Below are 18411 nucleotides of genomic sequence, written 5' to 3'. Positions count from 1 at the left end.
TATTCTCAATACTCTTCACCAGCACCACAGCTCAAAGGCATCAATTCTCCTTCTATCCTCTTTGGTCATTGTCCAACTCTCTGATGCATAAGTGATTGTGAAGACCATGACCTGTATCAAATGCACCTTAGTCTCCAGAGAGACACCATTGCTCTTCGGTACTTTGGAGAGGTCCCTAACAGCAGACTTTCCCATGGCAATGTGCCTTTTAATTTCCTGGCTACTGATGCCAAGAGTGTTGACTGTGGAGCCAAGCAAACTAAAGCTGTGTACAATCTCAATCTCTTCACCATCTATCCTGATGTTGCCAATTGGCCCAGTGGTGAGAATCTTTGTCTTTTTGACATTGAGCCTCAATCCATATTGTAGGCTGCAGTCCTTGACCCTCTGCATACTGGTATCCAAATTCTGGCAAGTTTTCATAAGTGGCATGCTAATGAGTAAAATAGAATAGGTCAATTTGTATTTATTTCCTTTACCTATATGCTCCCACTGAAGCAATTATATCCATTGTGAACCAAGATTACATGCAAAAGTCAGGATCTAGCCCTTTGCCTGTCCTGATTTAGGATCATGGTTCCACAAAATGCTTGGGTTGAAGAATGCTCAACAAATGTGCACTCTTAAGACCTGTTCCTCACCATGAAGAAGGAGAAACTTTTTTGATCTTTTGATCTGGAGACAGACACATGGAGAATTTAAGACAAATCTGAGAAATATTTAAGGTGTAGAATGTGAAGTCCTTGATAATGCATTAAACCTGGGGTTGAAAGAGAGTCAAAGATTATTCCATTTGGTTCTTACCAATCTGAAGACTGAATGTGATATGATATAGCCAATAATCAACAAAACTTTTAGAGAAGAAAAATGAGTTGGGTTTTGTCCAGGCTGAAAGTGAGGGGTAAAGAATTGAACTCAAAACTTGGAGGACGTCAGAAGAGCTCTGGACTTCACTTATGAACTTAGGAGTTATTAGCAGAGTAGTAGTCTTAGCAGGTGAGTTCACCCAGAAAGAAATGTGAGAAGAGTATATTAAACAGAGGGCTATGGGGAAAAGGTAAGAAATGACTGGAGAGATAGAGGCCCCAGTAGAATGTTGAATGTCAGGAATTGAGGAAAAACAAAGGGAACAGTGTCACTAAAACTAAAGGGAGACATTCTGATTTAAAAAACAGATAGCTCATGTATAACCAGACTTCTCAGTGCTTCAAGATCAAAGTAAAATGTTGCCAAGAAGTTATAGAGGCATACACGAAAAAGAAAACAACCTGAGTTGTTGACAGGCAGGAGATTTCAAGTAACTTTGAGAATCTGAAATGCAAGTGGATAAACTCAAAGCAAAGCAGTAGGGAGAGGCATCAAATCCCTGTGAATATGTGGAGGAACAGAGTGATGTATCATGGAGGACAACAGGGAAACATGCACCAAGTATGCATGTGCAACAATCAATCATTACCCTAACCCTCTACATGACTCCTGGGCAAAGATGTTTACACAGATCTCTGAATAAACGACATCTCTTTGAGAGGTGGGGAAGAACAGAGCAAATAGCATGCTAGGGGTATTCCAGAACAAGTAACTCAAACTTTTGTCCCTTGGTGCAATGACGGGATCCTCAGCTTCAAATCTTAAAGCAATCTGGGAATTGCTTGACAAAATGCAGCCCGTCTCTCTGTTCCATAGCTCTTAAATTTTCTCTACCACCTGTCTGTCAATTAATTGTACTGTGGTGGCTTGCATGCTGCTAAAATGCTACAACTTATGTTACCAGTGTTTTAAATATCAGCAGGGTCACTCATGGTGGACAAGTTTCAGCAGAAAGTCTAGAGTAAGACTAGGGAGAAAGGTCAAGTGATGCACTTGTAAAATGTAGTCAATGAAAACCTTATATATCACAACAGAATATTGTCCAACTTTTTTGCTTGGACATGCCATCAAGGGGAATAAATTACTAAAGAAGATATTATGGTTGTTGAAATGAGATAGACTGACATCTGCTGCCACCATGAACTTGAATATATGGACAACTGGGAAGATGGCCCAGGACCAGGCAAAATTTCATTGAGTTGTACATAAGGTCACCATTAGTCAGAATAGACGTGGTAGAAGCTAAGACCATCACCACAATCCTTTCTAAAATCTGAATTACCATCCTATATTTATGAATCTTGGTACTGAATGTGAAAATCCAGGTTCCTAAATTCTCTGAAAAGTAAAAGAAAAAGATTGGCTAAAGCTGACTAGGGGTTGCTTCCTCCTGAGGAACTTCTGCTTGACACAATACCTATTAAAGATTGAACAGTTGTACCTTCAAGTCGGAACTGACACATAGCTGAGTTTTCAGAGGCAGCAGGAGATTGTCCATCCCTCTCCCCTCCCCGGGTAGCAGCAATCCACATGCCTTGGGGATTGCAGCACAGCTTCTTACCTCTTGTTGTTATGTGCCATCAAGTTGGCTGTGACTCATAGCAACCCTGAACTGAGCTGTACCCTGAACCAGTTTCACTGTCTCTGACACACCTACCCCCAGTTACCATGTCAATGCATCTCGTTTGGGGTCTTCCTCTCCTGTGCTGTCCCTCCACCCTTCCAAGCATGACGTCCTTCTCTAGGGACTGGTCCCTCCTGGCCACATGCTCAAAGTTGTGAGGTAGATCTTTAAAATCCTTACCTCCTAGGAGCAGTGTGCTTCACCTTCTCCAGGATAAACCTGTTACTTCTCTTGACAGTCTGTGGTATGTTTAATACTCTTCTACAGCACCACAGGTCAAAGGCATCAATTCTTCTTCTGTCATCTTTTGTCATTGTTTAGCTCTGATGCATAGCAAATAATTATGAAGATCATGGCCTGAATTAGGCATTCCTCAGTCTCCAGACTGACATCTTTGCTCTTTAGCAGTTTTGAGAGGTCCCTGACAATATCCTTCAAAGCAATTCGTCTTTTAATTTCTTGACTGCTAGTGTTAAGACTAGAATGATGTCCCCTAAAATATGAGTCAATTTGGTTAGGTCATGATTCTCCGTTGTATGGAATTATCCTGTGTATTGTAAATCCTAACCTCCATGATGTAAATTAGGCAGACTTAATGACAGTTATGCAACTATATAATTTGGCAGTTATATAATGATCATCACTCATGATGTGATCAGTCAATCATTCGTAGGGGCAGTAATACAAGATGTTGTTGTGTGTCATCTAGCTGGAACCGACTCATAGATGACCCTCCAGTGGGTTTTCGGAGGTAGTAAGTCAGCAGTTGATTAACCAATTTTCTTTTGCAGAGCCATTGATGAATTTGAACTCTGTGCCTTTGAATTGGCACTAGTAGGCCACTAGAGATCCTTTAATCAGGTCTCAGCCCTTGTCTGACATACTTTATAGCAGAGTTTCCTTGGGGTGCGGCCTTGAATACCCTTTTATCATCTTACGAGAAATAAAAAGGAGGGGAAAGCGATTAAAGAGAAAAAGCCCTCAGTATCACAAAGAAAGGGAGCTCTGGTGGCCTAGTGGCAAGAAGGTGTGCTACAATGCTGAGCACACACAGTTCAAGGCCACCAGCTGCTCCATGGGAGAAGATGGGCAATCTCCTCCCATGTGATTAACTGCCTCTGGAAAAACCCTCTGGAAGGTCAGCTAGGGGTTGGTTCCAACTTGATGGTACACAACAACAACAATCACAAAGAAAGAAGAATCAGGGATAAAGTTAATTGTTGGGACCAAGGGTCCTTGTGCTGTGAACGTCCTAGACCCAGGCAAAGACTGATGCTAGACACAAGGAAGTCTCCAAGGGATGTCATGCCCTGAGATACTGAAAGGAGATAAGGGTGTTCTCTAAGAGCTGAAAAAAAGAGAATATCTTCTTTTGGCCCTTGTCCTCTGAATTTTAAGACTTCCAGCCTTCTAAAACTGTGAAAGAATAAATTTTTGTTTGTTAAAGCCTCTTTGTGGTATTTCTCTTACAGCAGCACCAGATAACAGGTGCTTCCTGCCCAGCTTCATCAATTTACAATATCTGCCTTGGGTATGCTAATCTGTAAGCAGGTAACCCTGTTGTCAAGTAAAATCTACTAATTAACAACTCCTATGCATGTACATAGGCGCTAAATGGTTCCCAAAACTCTTTTTTATTGGGGAATATGGAGTAATTCCTCAATCTTTAGTCATTCCAACATCAGTTTGTTATTGAAACTGGATATCTAAGGAAAATTATTGGCTACAAAGAATAATATACTCAAATTATTATACAACATGAAGTAGGAATATTTAACTCTCATGCACCCTGTCTGAGGATCTTATTTAAGGAGAAAGTCCTGTAAAGGACTAAAGCAAGGAAGGAGAAGCTGAGTGGGCTTTGGACAGATTTGCTGCCAGTCTAGAGAGAAATTCATCTCAATCAAAGCAGAAAGATAGAGAGCTTCAGGAACCAGACATCTAGCAAACAAACAGAGCTGTCTAATGGAAAGTTTATAGGTAGTTGTATTGTTACAAACCCATGTTTTTTTTTTAGTTCTCAAACTCATTGCTGTCAAATTGGAGCTGATTCCTAGCTCACCCTGCATTGGCTGTCAAAGGATGTAAATTGCATGGGAAGAGATTGCCTATCCTTCTAAGACCTTAGAGCTCATGGAAAAGAGCAAAGTCTTTGGGCTGGTTAACTGTGCAAATCCCTATAGACTATACCACCGTAGTTACATGCCATCAAGTCAGAACTGACTTGTAGCTGACCCTCCAAAGGGTTTCAGAGACTGCAAATCACATTAGGATAATATTGTCCATCTTTCTCTGCTGTGAAGCAGCTGGTGGTTCCAGAACTTTGGATTGGCAGCACAATTCCCTACCCACTAGGCCACCAGAGCTCCCTATATAAAGAAATCTCATTGGTAACCTGGGAGATAAGACTGAGAAACACATTACAGACTTCCATGTAAGTGGTAGGTCGATTTACCAGACAGTGTGCTTAAATCTTGAATACTTGAGCAGTAAAAATGGCTAAAGTGGTTTGTCACTAACTGAAAAATTGAGGTTTGAGCCCAACCAGAGTGGCCTTGAAAAAGACCTGGAAGTCTATTTACAGAGCTCCAATGGCCTAGTGGCAAGAAGCTGTGGTGCAATCCTGAAGGCATGCAATATGAGGCCACCAGCTATCCCATGGGTGAAGGATGGGCAATCTCCTCTCTTGTGATTAACTGCCTCTGAAAACCTGACTGAGGGTCAGGTATGGGGCTATTCCAACTCTATGGTACACAACGACAGCAATCTACTTGTAAAAGATCAGTCATTGAAAACTTTGCAGAGTGCAGTTCTACTCTAACAAAATTTGTTACTTGATTCGTCTCACAGATTTAAAAGCTATGAATAAGACACATTTTTTTAAAATAAAATATCTCAAATGAACTCTGAGAATTTATTATTTTAAAAATGTCAAAAAAAATGCCAAAGGTAAACTACTTTCAAGGCAAACATTTATGTTAGTTTCTAGATTTTGTAAGGTCAAATATGAAAGGCAACATGGTGGCCAAGAGCACAGATTCTCCTGCCCCACTATTTACTAACTTTATAGTCTTTGGGAATTTATTTAGCTTCTTGGTATGGAAATTTTATTATTTATGAAATGGGGGATATAATAGTTCTTGTTTATAGGGTTGTTAGGAAGAGTAAGTAACTTAATACTAACAAAGTGTTTAGATATAGAACTAGAGATAAGTTTATAAAATGATCCAGAAATACAGACTCATCTTTTTATCTTTTTTCCCCAAAATGGGATGTGTTTATCTATATATTGCTTCAACTTTGGTCTACCTATATATGAAAATCCAATTTCTCAAGGCTCAAAAATCATATAGTAGAGAAATACAGGATTCTCTTCAGTAACAAGCACTTCATTAAAAAGAAAAATACATTTTTTAAATACTAAAATAAAACTTACTTGATGAAACAATTGTTGACTGAACATGTGTAAAGCCCCACATTCTTTTCTCCTTGTGGTTGAAGCAAAAGTGCGAAGGATCACATACTTTCCTTTTAATTTTCTATTTTTAAGGCTAATTCTCTAAACAAGACATTTACCTTTAAAAAAATCTCAATATATTAAAGAATAACTTCACTCCCTAATGTGAAAAACAAGACATGAAATCAAGTAATATCTAACTCCTTGTTGTTGTTGTTATGTGCCGTCGAGTCGCTCGCGACTCATAGCGACACTATGTACAACAGCCCTAAACTCCGCTCTGTCCTGTGCCAATCGCACTGTCTCTGACACTCCCATCCCAATTATCCCAGTCACTGAATCAATCCACCTCATAGAGGGCCTTCCTCTCCTGCGCTGTCCCTCCATCCTCCCAAGCATGATGTCCTTCTCCAAGGACGGAGCCTCAGAATCCTTGCCTCCAAGGAGCCACCCAGTTTAACCCTTTCCAGGACAAATCTGTTTGTTTTCCTAGCAGTCCATGGTGTTCTCAATACTCTTCTCCAGCACCACAGCTCAAAGGCATCAATTCTCCTTCTATCCTCCTTGGTCATTGTCCAACTCTCTCTGATGCATAACAAGTGATTGTGAAGACCATGGCCTGTATCAGACACACCTTAGTCTCCAGAGAGACACCATTGCTCTTCAGCACTTTGGAGAGGTCCCTAACAGCAGACTTTCCCATGGCAATGCACCTTTTAATTTCCTGGCTGCTGGTGCCAAGACTGTTGACTATGGAGCCAAGCAAACTAAAGCTGTGTACAATCTCAATCTCTTCACCATCCATCCTGATGCTGCCAATTGGTCCAGTGGTGAGAATCTTTGTCTTCTTGACATTGAGCCTCAATCCATATTGTAGGCTGCAGTCCTTGACACTCTGCAGCAGGTGCTTCAGGTCCTCTTCAGTTTGAGCAAGCAGGGTTGTGTCATCCACATAACGCAGATTGTTGATAAATCATCCACCAATCTTGACCCCACATTTCTCCTCATAGAGCCCAGCCTCCCGGATAATCTGTTCTGCATATAGGTTGAAAAGGTATGGAGATAGGATGCATTCTTGCGTACCCCCTTCCCAATTACTCCTAAAGTAAACCAATCCTTGGGAGGAAAGGCTAATTATATAGAAATTATTTCTTTGTTAAGGAACCCTGATGGTACAGTTGTTAGTCTTAGATACCTTATGGCTCAGTTCTACTTGACAGAGGGGTGCTGTAAGTCACAATCAACTCAGTGACAATGGGTTTTATTTAGTTCGTTAACTACTTGACTTTAACTATGAATATTCATTTCAAAGCGTCTATTCAATACCTGCCATGTGTAAGCAAGCAGTTAGTTTATATGTTGGCATTTGTCATCATCTGGATATGAACCATTGTTATCTGCACTTTGGATTACAAATCAACTACTGAATTTCAATATTATCAACATGTTTTGATTCTTTCTGATCATCCAGCACATACCAGCATGATCTCCCTGATTCCTTACCTGATTCAAATTGAGGGAATAAAAGATTATAAATCAAGCATGGATTTGAAAATTTGCTTAGAAGTTTTAAAAGCCTAACTTGTTTCAAATGAAAGAATTCTTTTTACAATCAAGGATTTATATTCTCTGATATGGATCCCTACTTTAAGAAGGTAAATGAAAATTGATAATGCAAAGATGAATATATATATAAATATGTATACACACATACATACACACAGTCTCACTATTCATGTGCAGATATTGTGCATGCACACACAATACATATATAATCTTACCCATGAGCAATATTTAAATGGCAGAACTGCAATCATCACCTAAAATATGGCTTCTGAGGTTGGCAGGTCTGACTGAGGACTGCTTGGAAGAGTCAGAAGCAGAGGAATTTTCTATTGTAAGCAAAGGGGACACTGCTGAGCCATCAGGAAGAGCTATAGCTATTTCTGGAAACAAAGATACCATATTAAAATTGGATCAGTAAGGGAGCTAGGGTGGCCTATTGGCAAGAAAACCCACTGCAATCCTGAAAGTACACAGTTCGAGGTCACCAGCTGCTCTGTGGGAGAAGGATGGGCAATCTCCTCCCATGCATTTAACTCCCTCTGATAACCTGCTGGAGGGTCAGCTATGGGTCATCTCCAACTCTACAGTACACAACAACAAGATGTGCTTTTATGCATTGGTGGCATATAAAAAATGTAAATAAGTTTATAAAAATGTATAAGTTCTATTATAGGAAAACATATTTAAATCTCTGCAATTAGGATATTGAACAAGCATTAAGATTCTTAAGGATAGAGTTCATATCCTGAATCTTGTTGTAGCAATTGATTAGAATTAAATAACAGATTGAAATATATTAATGTATCTGATTGTCCTCCTAACTTCATTTTTTTTTTACATTTAGAGAGTATTTATAATGCTTGTGTATCTTATCCACCTAATAAAGTGAGAATAAACCTTATGGAAGTGGAGGAGGAAGGAGTTCAAGCGAGCTTAACTTGCTCTAAGGTTCAGAAAAAAAATGAGTTACAGTGTTGGAATCAATATCAATAATGAAGCTATTTTCAAAGATAGAATTCTTTCCTATGTATGCATCATCCAATTAGTTGATTTGTTCAAAATTGGGACTCAATAAAATATGCATTGAGTTACATTGATTGAAGGTTTTTATAGACACTTATTGAGCTCACCAGGAAGCTCTGGCGGTATGGTCCATAGGGAGTTTATGCTGCTAGTCCAAAGGTGGTGGTGCCTCCTCTCATGGTTTGAATTCACCAAGAGCTATGCTGGAGAAAGATGGGCAATCTCCTTTCAAACATTTTATAGCCTTCTGAAAACACACTAGACGTTCCTCTATGAGTTGTCTATGACTCAATGACAATGAGTATATAAGTATTCAGTTCATTTGGAGAAAGATACACTGCTGGTGAGAGAGGAAGACAGTAACCAAGGCTAACTATCCTCAACAGTTGATAATGACCAGGTGTTGGAAAGTAAATCTCTGTGAAGGGACTTAAGTGTGGACTTCAATTAACAACAAAGTTGCTGTATTGGTTCCCTGTTGTTGCTAGGTGATGCCAACTCGCAATATTCCCACGTATTATAATAGGTGTGTCTGAGTTCATTCTTGCAGCCATTGTGTCAACACATCTCATCAAAGGTCTTCCTTTATTTTCATAACATGTCCATAGTAAGGAAGATTTCCTCCTTTTTAATTTTTGTAACATGCTCAAAGTGAGACAAAGTCTCACCAATCTTGCTTCTGAAGAATATTCTCACTGTACTTCTTCTAATACAGATTTATTCACTGTTCTTGCCTTCCATGGTAGATTCAATATTCTGCAACAACCCCATGATTTAACTGAATACATCACTTCCAGCTTCATTTTCATCATCCAGCTTCCAGATAGATAGATAGATAATAGATACATAGATATAGATATATAGAGATTAGAGATATAAATATAGATGAGAGAGAGAGAGAGAAGGCAATTAGAAAGACTGTGGCTTGGGTTAGCGGAACCTGAGTTACTGAAGTGACAGCTTACTTTCTAAGATTCTAAAGAGTTCCTTTGTAGAAAATGTGGCCAGTTTGATATATTATTTGATTTCTTACTTTCATGGGTACTTATTTTTTGATCCAAGTAAAATGAAATCCTTAAGAGCTTTAATATTTTCTTCATTTGTCATGATGCTTATTGGTTTAGTCATGAGGATTTTTGTGTTATGCTGAAGTGGCAATAAATAGTGTAAGGGGTTAACAACATTTTCTGTATTATCTTTGCAACATTACTGTAAGTTTAAAAATATTACATATTTTTAAACAATTTATTAAAAAGAAAGGAAGGAGGGAAGAGAGAATCATGTCCATCAATGTTGCTGCTTACTTCTTCATAAGGATGTTCCCGCCTTGGCCTTTTCTTTGGAAAAGATAAATCCAGAAAGTCAACCAAATAGTCGTATCCTCCAGGGTAAGGGTTGAAGTTCTCATCTGTCTCAATCATCTGTGCAAATGACAACACGTAAAAGTGAAAAACCATATCAATTGTATGGTTAAAATCTTTTAAAAAATTTTTTCCATATCTAAAACCTCAAAACCTTTAAACATTAAATTGTAGTGGATTTGAATGAATATAGAAAAGTCTCCCTATCTCTTCTTCCCTTCCCTATCCTGATAACATTCAAATCATATTCTTTTACACTAACAAAACTGCTTCCTGTCACTGACTTCAATCAAATGTATGGGGAAGGCTATCATTAAGTAGTACTATTGGTTAGACATCAACACCACCATAATTTTGCAGCCTAGTAAATAAATATAAAGTGAGGAATGTTGTTTGTCATTGAGCATAAATAGTTTCTTTGAAAAAAGAATATTTTCTATTTCCCATAATTGTTGTTCAACTAAAATGATAATTTAGACCACAGTTTTCCAGGTCTTTGGATTTCAAAGACAAAGTCCCTGACATTATTTGGGAACCAATAAAAGGTATGCTTTGCCAAATGGTATATTCAATACTCTTCTCCAACACCACAATTCAACAAGCAAAACAAACAAAAACTTGTTTCTACTATCCCTACTATATACTATACTTCCATTTCATCACAGAAAGACTGTTTTAATCACTAAAACCCAGAAAGGATATAATCTTGGAATCATGCAATCCATCCTAAGAAAGGATAATCTTTCCTGTCATCTTTGTGCAGACACACATTCATCTGATCACACTCACTTCACTATTGACTAGTGGAAACTTAGACCAGAATAAGTACAGGGGAGTCACGACTTTAGAGCATGGGAAGTGAAGCTTGTTACTAATGCTCTTAGGTTGAACTTGTTAACTTGGAAGTAGTACTTATTATGGGAGAACCTGGATCTCCTTCTTTTAAGGTGTGAGTGTTTGATGAGTGTTCCTGGGTAATAGACCTAACCTGAACTTTTCTCTCCACACACAATCTCATGTACCAAATATAAGCCAGAGGTAGTTGGTCACTTATACTCTACAGTTCATTTCTGGCCCATTTCTGGACTCTCCTTTCTCTTGCAGCAGTCTCTGTTGTTGTTCTTATTGTTAAATGTTGTCAAGTCAATTCTGACTCATGGGAACCCCATGTGTATCAGAGTAGAAATATGCTCTATAGTGTTTCCAAAGCCTGTGATCTTTCAAATGACTGTGGTGAGGTCTGTCTTCTGAGCCAGCTCTGGTCAGACTTGAACCACTACACTTTCACAGCTGGCAGCTAAGCATATTGACTGTTGGCGCTATTTAGGGAGTCTTGTATGGACTTCCTGGGAGGCTAAGAACTGGACTACTAGTTGTAAGGTTGGCAGTGACCTACTTTCAAATGATCATAACCATTGAAAACCCTATGGAACACAACTGTGCTCTGACACATGAAGGGTCTCTATGAGACGGGGATAACTTGCGGACAGCTGTTTTGTGGTTTGTGTGGTTTTTTTTTTCTCCAGCACCTCTTGCCTAACAGTATTCTTTCTGCTTTTAGACTCACCCTCAGTTTTGGTGACTAGGTTATAACCTGAACAGCTTGACTTGAGGGCTTTAACTGTGTATATGTTGGGGTTCACTTTAGGTTTTAGTTCTCAGCTGACTTCCTGGCTTCTGTCATGCGATCTTTTTGATGATACAAGTAAGACTTAGATGCCACATCCTCTTGCTGAGTGGAGCCCACCTTTCAGCCCCTCAGCTTAAACAACTCTTCCAGCTATAATATATAAACAACCAAAAATATCCTATAAAACAGAAACAAACAACAATAAACATAGATTGGGAGGAGGCAACAAAATTCTCCAAAAGAGAAACCAAATTATACTTAGAAACACTCTCTAAGTTTTCAGTAAGGGAGGATTTATCACATTGTCAAATCTGTTTTTCTGTTGAGCACACAAGAGGGTTGAAGGAATGCTGTTGAGAAATCACTTGGAATATTAATGAGTGTTCATATCTTTCAGTAACACAAGTAAGCAAAGATATTTAATTTTTAAGAGCATACCCTGATCACAAGGTTATAGTCCTTAAATCCAGCCCAAGTGAAGTACTCTTTTATCCAGGATGAGTGAAGAAATATTTCATCTTCTATGGAAGTACTCAAGATTCTTAAGTATGGTTCAAAATCCCAGGAATCCTTGTAAATTTTAGTTCCTTCTGGAGGATCTATGATGCCCTTGCTGAAAGACATGAAGAAGAAAAGTAGTGGAGATGGAGATAGGGAAGAAGAAAGCAACAAAAATGAACCCAGAATGCAAAAGTTAGCCCTTAAATATTCAATATCATAAATCAACCAAACTAGTGGCTTTTAGGCTGCTTGAGAGACCATCAGGGTGTCTCAGAAGTGTCACAAGGTGTCACAAAAGTGCCACAGGAGTTACTTGATGTTGAGCATACACTTCTGCCTCAAACCAAAGACACACCTACTAATTGTTCATGATGTATTTCCAAGTTAGATTTCATTCAAAGAAGTCTAAGTTGAATGCCAAACATTTGAAAACTACTCCTTTGGAGCCTCCTGTACTGAATAACTCTGGAAATGTTGATTAGAATCATATTGACTTTATAGATATCTACATATCCCTTTCCTTAAAAAAAAAAAAAAGAGAATATAAGTTCTATGAAGACATAGAAGATGAACATAAGAATGTAATGTCCCTATTTTGGAGCTATATTTAGAATTTTTTTCCTCTCTCTAACATACACATAAAATATGCATGATATCTAACATATACATGACATCCCATGGACTGCCAAAAGAACAAACACATCTCTCGAGTGCTCCATAGAGGCATGGATGGTGAAACTTCATCCCTACATACTCTGGGTATAATATTAGGAAAAATCAATTCTTTGAAAGAGATATTATGCTGGGGAAGTTGGAGGGATCAGAAAAAGAGAGAAAGACGCTCAACAAGATTGACAAAGTGACTGTAACAATGGGCTCCAGCATATCTGTAATGTTGAGGATGGGGCAGAACACAGTAAGGTTCAGATATGTTGTTCATATGGTTTCAACAAGTCACAGTTGACTCAAGGGCACCTAAGAACATCACAAAACCCCATTACTGTATAAAATCTAACAACGGCCAGCAGGCTGTTGGGTAACTTTATTCTATAAACTATCGAGAAATGTCATTCTTAGAACTTGTTCTTCCTGTATGAGGATGATTCATGGTGTGAAAACACAGAAATTTTAATTTGGGAGTGGAACATAAAGTGTTTTGGCAAAGGAAGTATTCTACTGTGAAAATCAAGGTATGTCAGGAGAGAATCAGGCTCCTGTCTATTAGGCAAGCAAAGGCAAGTCTTTGTTCCTCTTCCTAAAGCAGTGTGTTGAGTCCTTTGAATACCAAATCAGTCATACTGGTTTTGCAGCAAGAAACTGTTTACTATATCCCAAGGTTTCTAACTTAAAGACAATTTAAATCAGCTTCAATTATTGCCTCTGTTTAAAAACAAACAAAAAAAAAAGTAGCTGAGGAGAAACAAGTAAATAAGAACCTCTAAACAACAAATTTATTGTTAAATAAATGCTTAGTCATGGCAACCCCATGTGAGACAAAGTAGAACTGTTCCCATAAGGCATATCTTTACAGAACTAGATAGCCTGGTCTTTTCTCTGAAACTGCTTATCATTGTTGGTAAGTGCCATTGTGTCAAATCTGACTAATAGCAAACTTATGTTGAAACCTTGTCCTATCCTTTCCATCCTTACAATTCCTGCTGTGTTTTTAAGTCTATTGTTACAGTCACTGTGCCAATCCCCATCTCATTGAAAGGTTGAGGGTCTCCCTCTCTTTTGCTGACCCTTCATCATTCCAAGTAAATAGTCCTTTTCTTAAGACTAGTCCCTTCTGATAACATGAGATAAAGTCTCACAATCTTAGCTTTTACAGAACATTCTGGTTGTACTTATTTCAAAACATTTATTTTTTTCATTCTTTTGACCAACTATAAAAAATGCAATACTTTTCAAAGTATTGAAAAATTCAAAATTCAAAGCCATCAATTCTTTTTTTGCTTTTCTTTATTCATTGTCCAATTTTCACATGTGTATGAAGTTCTACATATATAGGGAGCTCTGGTGACTTAATGGTAGAGAATGTCAACAGAGAAAAATGTGGTTTGAACCCATTAGCTACATCTTGGGAAACAGATGGATGATCTCCTCCTGTCCAATTTACTGTCTCTGAAAACCCACTGGAGAGTCAGCTATGAGTCACTTTCCAACTCAACCATACCTAGCTTCAATTTGAGTTCAAATAGTCCACATTTAGGTTAGTAAAAGAAAAACAAACAGAAAAACTACTGACATAGAATCTATTCCAATCTGTAATGACCCACAGGATAAAGAAAAACTGCTTATTGGGTTTCCAAAGCTGTAATCTTTTTAAAAATTATTACTATTATTATTATTATACTTTTATCATTCATACACATTATATTTCATGCATGAACACAGTGTTCCATGCTGTCTTTCATTTATATTCTATTTTGTTCATTTATGTTGTGGGACTTTTTTCCCTTCCTTACAATCATCCTACCAACAACTAGTTTCTTGAATGCATGTAAGTCTTCATGCCTTATGCCTTATACCCTAATATCCCCCTTTTAGATAGTCAATTGCTAATTTTCCCATCCCTATCAATCCAGTACTCTGAGGAAATAAATGATGGAGTGATATTAACAAGTTCTAGATTATTCAAACATGGTATAGTTCTAAAACTGACATCACGTGCCTCCAGAATGCAAAACTAGTTGGACTGCTAATTAACATTCGCTTTGTCCTAGAATCTTGATTCAATTTTTTACATAGTTATGTAAAGAACTTTAAGCTATCTGTTTTCCAGGAGGGGAAATGCATCTTTCATTGAATTAGCATTTGTCTTTCCTCAGTCATACATAAACTGTACCTTAAGCTGTCTTTTTTCCAGAAAAAGAAATGCATACTTTCTGAATTAGCATTTACCTTTTCTAATATTATTTTTCTTCCTCATATGTAAACTATTTCACAAGTTGTCTGTTTACTGTGCCTTGAACATAAAATTATTGTAGTTTTAAGCTAGCCATAGTATAAAAACCAATTTTGAGAGGATGTTTTCTACTCTCTCAGATATGCAATAAAGTGCTTTGGATATTGCAATCTATCTGTCTTATTTGCAAGTGACTACAGAAAAAACCCCTTGCATTCACTAACACAAGCATGTCCCTTTTGCTGAAGGACCCTCTCTGTTCAACTTGGAAACTTTGAGCATCTGCATCCACAAGCAAAGTCCTGTCCAGAGCAAGCCATAGGTTGCAGTAATCTTCCCTGCCTTATAGTTTGGATCATCTTCTCTTCATATGATTGGTTTCTGGTCAATTCATTCCCCCCATTTGCAGCTAAGTTTAAATGGGCATCAGCTGCAATCTCGGGATTCCACACTTCTCCTTGCACTCCAGATCTGTTGATCTTCTCTTTCAGTCCTAGCCCCCATATGGGCCCAAGTAAAGTCAACAGGCTATATGTTCTCAAGACTCCCTTCTCCTCAAGTAAACAACCTTTTCTTGTCCATCTGCACGTCTGTGCACACTAGGTGGACAGCGCTTAAAGACCATATCCAAGCTCAGCCTGTTTTTCCATTGTTGTATTCTACCACCTTCCATTTCTGTGGATCCAAGTGATCACTATGAATAAGAACATTCCAATCTCGAGTCTTGGAGGTGGGGCCTGATGATTACCCTGCCTCAGAAACCAAACGGCTTATTCCAGTTACAAAAAGATAATCTCTCCTCCATTGACCTCTCAATTTGAGAAGGAAGCTTCTTCCCCTTCCCAAGGAGAATTCTTGAAGGAGGAGAAGAGCCTCCCAGTCCTGCAAGTAACCCTCTTATCTATAAGGGAGAGAAAAAACTGCAACCTTGCAAGACTGTAAGCTTCTCAATAAACAGTACATAAACAGTCCCCATATATGGAAGGCGAGGGCATGCCTGTATACAAGACCCTCTCCCTCTCCCAAAAACTGTAAAAAGCTGACATCAACTTCCTTCCACCTTATAAGTTTCTGCCCTGTTTTTCTGCTGCTGGTTTAAACCCACCAATGAGAAAGGCCTTATCTGCTTCCCTATAAAAAACCAATTCCAAAGGATCTCGGGGAGCTTCAGCCATTTGGGCTTGAAGCCATCTTCACTTTCAGCAAGAAAGATTGTGTAATCTGCATAACAAAGGGTATCCTTTAGTCTTCTTCATATTGATGCCACATTTCTCTTCATAGAGTCCAGCTTCTTGAATAACTTGCTCAGCATACAGATTAAGTAGATATGGAGAAAGGATACTATCCTGATGTACACCTTTTTTCATTTTAAACTATACAGTTTAAACAATATAGTGTTCCCTTGCTCTGTTTACACAATTGGATTTTGGTCTAGATAGAGGTTTTGCATGAGCACAATTAAGTGTTTTGGGATTCTCATTATTCTCAATGTTAGACATAATTTGTTATGATCCACATAGTCAAATGCCTTTGAATAGTCAACAAAACACAGATAAACATTATTCTGCTATTATTTGTTTTCAGCTAGTTCCATCTGATATCAGCAAAGATATCCCTGGTGCCTCAGCAGAGAAGATACAAATCAAAAGGGATATTAGAAGAGACCCTGAAAATTGCGCTAGAGTACCAAGAAGGTTAAAAAAAAAAAAAGGGAAGAGATATTGAAGTAAAAGAGTTGAACAGGAGATTTAAAGATCAACTGGAGAAGATAAAGCAAACTATTATAATGGAAAGAGCAGAGACCTAGAATCAAAAGGAAAGAAATTGCTCAGCATTTTTCCAACTGCAAGAACTTTGAAAAAAATTCCAAGTTCAAATTGCAATACATAGAGATGCTGTGGGCAAAATCTTGCATGATCCAGGAAGCATTAAAAGAAGATGAAAGGAATACACAGAATCACTGTACCAAAAGAAATGACTGACACAGAAATATTTCAAGAAAAACCATATGAACAAGAACCAATGGTAATGAAGGAAGAAACTGAAGCTGTATTGAAGGCACTGGCAAAAAATAAGGCCTCGGGAATTGATGGGATACCAGTTGACATGTTTCAAATAACAGATGCAGCCCCAGCTGTGATCACCAGTCTATGCCAGGAAATTTGGAGGACAGCTGCCTGGCTGATTAATTGGAAGAGATCGTATTTGTTCCCATTCCCAACAAAGGTGATCCAACAGAATGTGGAAATTATAGAACAATATCTTTACTATATCACATGCAAGCAAAATACTGCTGAAGGTCATGGAAAAAAAAATGGCTAAAGCAGTACATAGACAAAACTGCCAGAAGTTCAAGCTGGATTTAGAAGACATGCAACCAGGGATCTCTTTTATGTGTCTTCCGTAGTGTACTGATTATCGCATTTGCCCCGCCAGGGATATTTCTTAGTCCTGGGGACCTGTCATTGTTTATCTTTTTACCCAGAATGTTCTAGTATGAGGTGACGAAGCAAATGAATGTTCTAGCCTTTACCTCAGACCTACTGAAAAAGAATCTAATGGCAAAGTCCAGGGATCTGCATTTAAACAAATTCCTTAAATTAGTCTAATGCTTATTTGAGTTTGAGAATTACTGCTATTGGATATATCTAGAGGAATAGCAGGAGATGAAGTAGGAGAGGTAGATAAATTCAAAGTAATGAAGGCCCCTTAAAGGCTCTGCTAATAATGGAAATAGTTAAAACTCTTTCATTTTGGATCTAATGAATTAGAACCATTTTCATACTGAAGACACTGAGGAGATCCTATAGAACTTTAAACAGAGAAAGAAGACAACATTTTAGAAAGATGACTCTGGCAGAAAAATTTTCAAGTTTATGCCTATGACCCCATATAGGATACAATTTATATCAAGACTCAGGGTGTTGTCTAGAAAGGGTACTTAGAAAAGAAAATTTTCATGAAATTACACCTGTTATAGGTACTGCAATGCACTGTTCTTTTCTATTTTTCAAAAATATTAATTATAACAAATGCTAATAATTTTATGACCCACTAAAGAATTTTGAAATCAAGGTGCTCTCTGGAGGCAAATACTTTGAAGCTCCATCTCACAAACTTGGGGCATGTTGCCAGGAGGCCTTGGAGAACATCATGCTTGGAAGGGTAAAATAGAGGAGAGGAAGACCCCAGATGAGATGGATTGAAACAGTGACTGGAGTAATAGGAGAAGGTATGTCAAAGACAGTGAAATTTACTTAACAAGGTTAAGAGCTATTGTACATAGAGTCGCTATTGACTCTACCTCACATAACAACAACAATGGATTTTGACTGTTGTTACGTGCCATTGAGTTGCCTGTGACTCATAGTGACCCGATGTACAACCTCTCTGAAGCCTACCCTGTCCTGAGTCAGTCTCACTGACTCTGACACACCTACTCTCATTTCCCTAGATACTGTATCAATTCATTTC

The 18411-nt window shown here is 38.2% G+C and overlaps 1 protein-coding gene across 1 annotated transcript in view; it reads right to left on the bottom strand.

Annotated features, from left to right (window-relative positions):
• LOC102849896 (cytidine monophosphate-N-acetylneuraminic acid hydroxylase-like) overlaps positions 1 to 18411 on the bottom strand; it is a 116465-nt gene that overhangs the window by 8006 nt on the left and 90048 nt on the right. The window contains exons 10-11 of the mRNA XM_006888682.1: positions 11967 to 12141; positions 9842 to 9958 (exon numbers count right to left, since the gene is read on the bottom strand). Of these exons, the coding sequence (XP_006888744.1) occupies positions 9842 to 9958; positions 11967 to 12141 (292 nt within the window). The remainder of the gene's footprint in view (positions 1 to 9841; positions 9959 to 11966; positions 12142 to 18411) is intronic.

This window comes from Elephantulus edwardii, unplaced genomic scaffold (assembly GCF_000299155.1).
Source record: "Elephantulus edwardii isolate Elephantulus edwardi_28Jun2011 unplaced genomic scaffold, EleEdw1.0 scaffold00070, whole genome shotgun sequence".
Lineage (NCBI taxonomy): Eukaryota > Metazoa > Chordata > Mammalia > Macroscelidea > Macroscelididae > Elephantulus > Elephantulus edwardii.
This window is presented reverse-complemented; position numbering and strand designations above follow the sequence as displayed.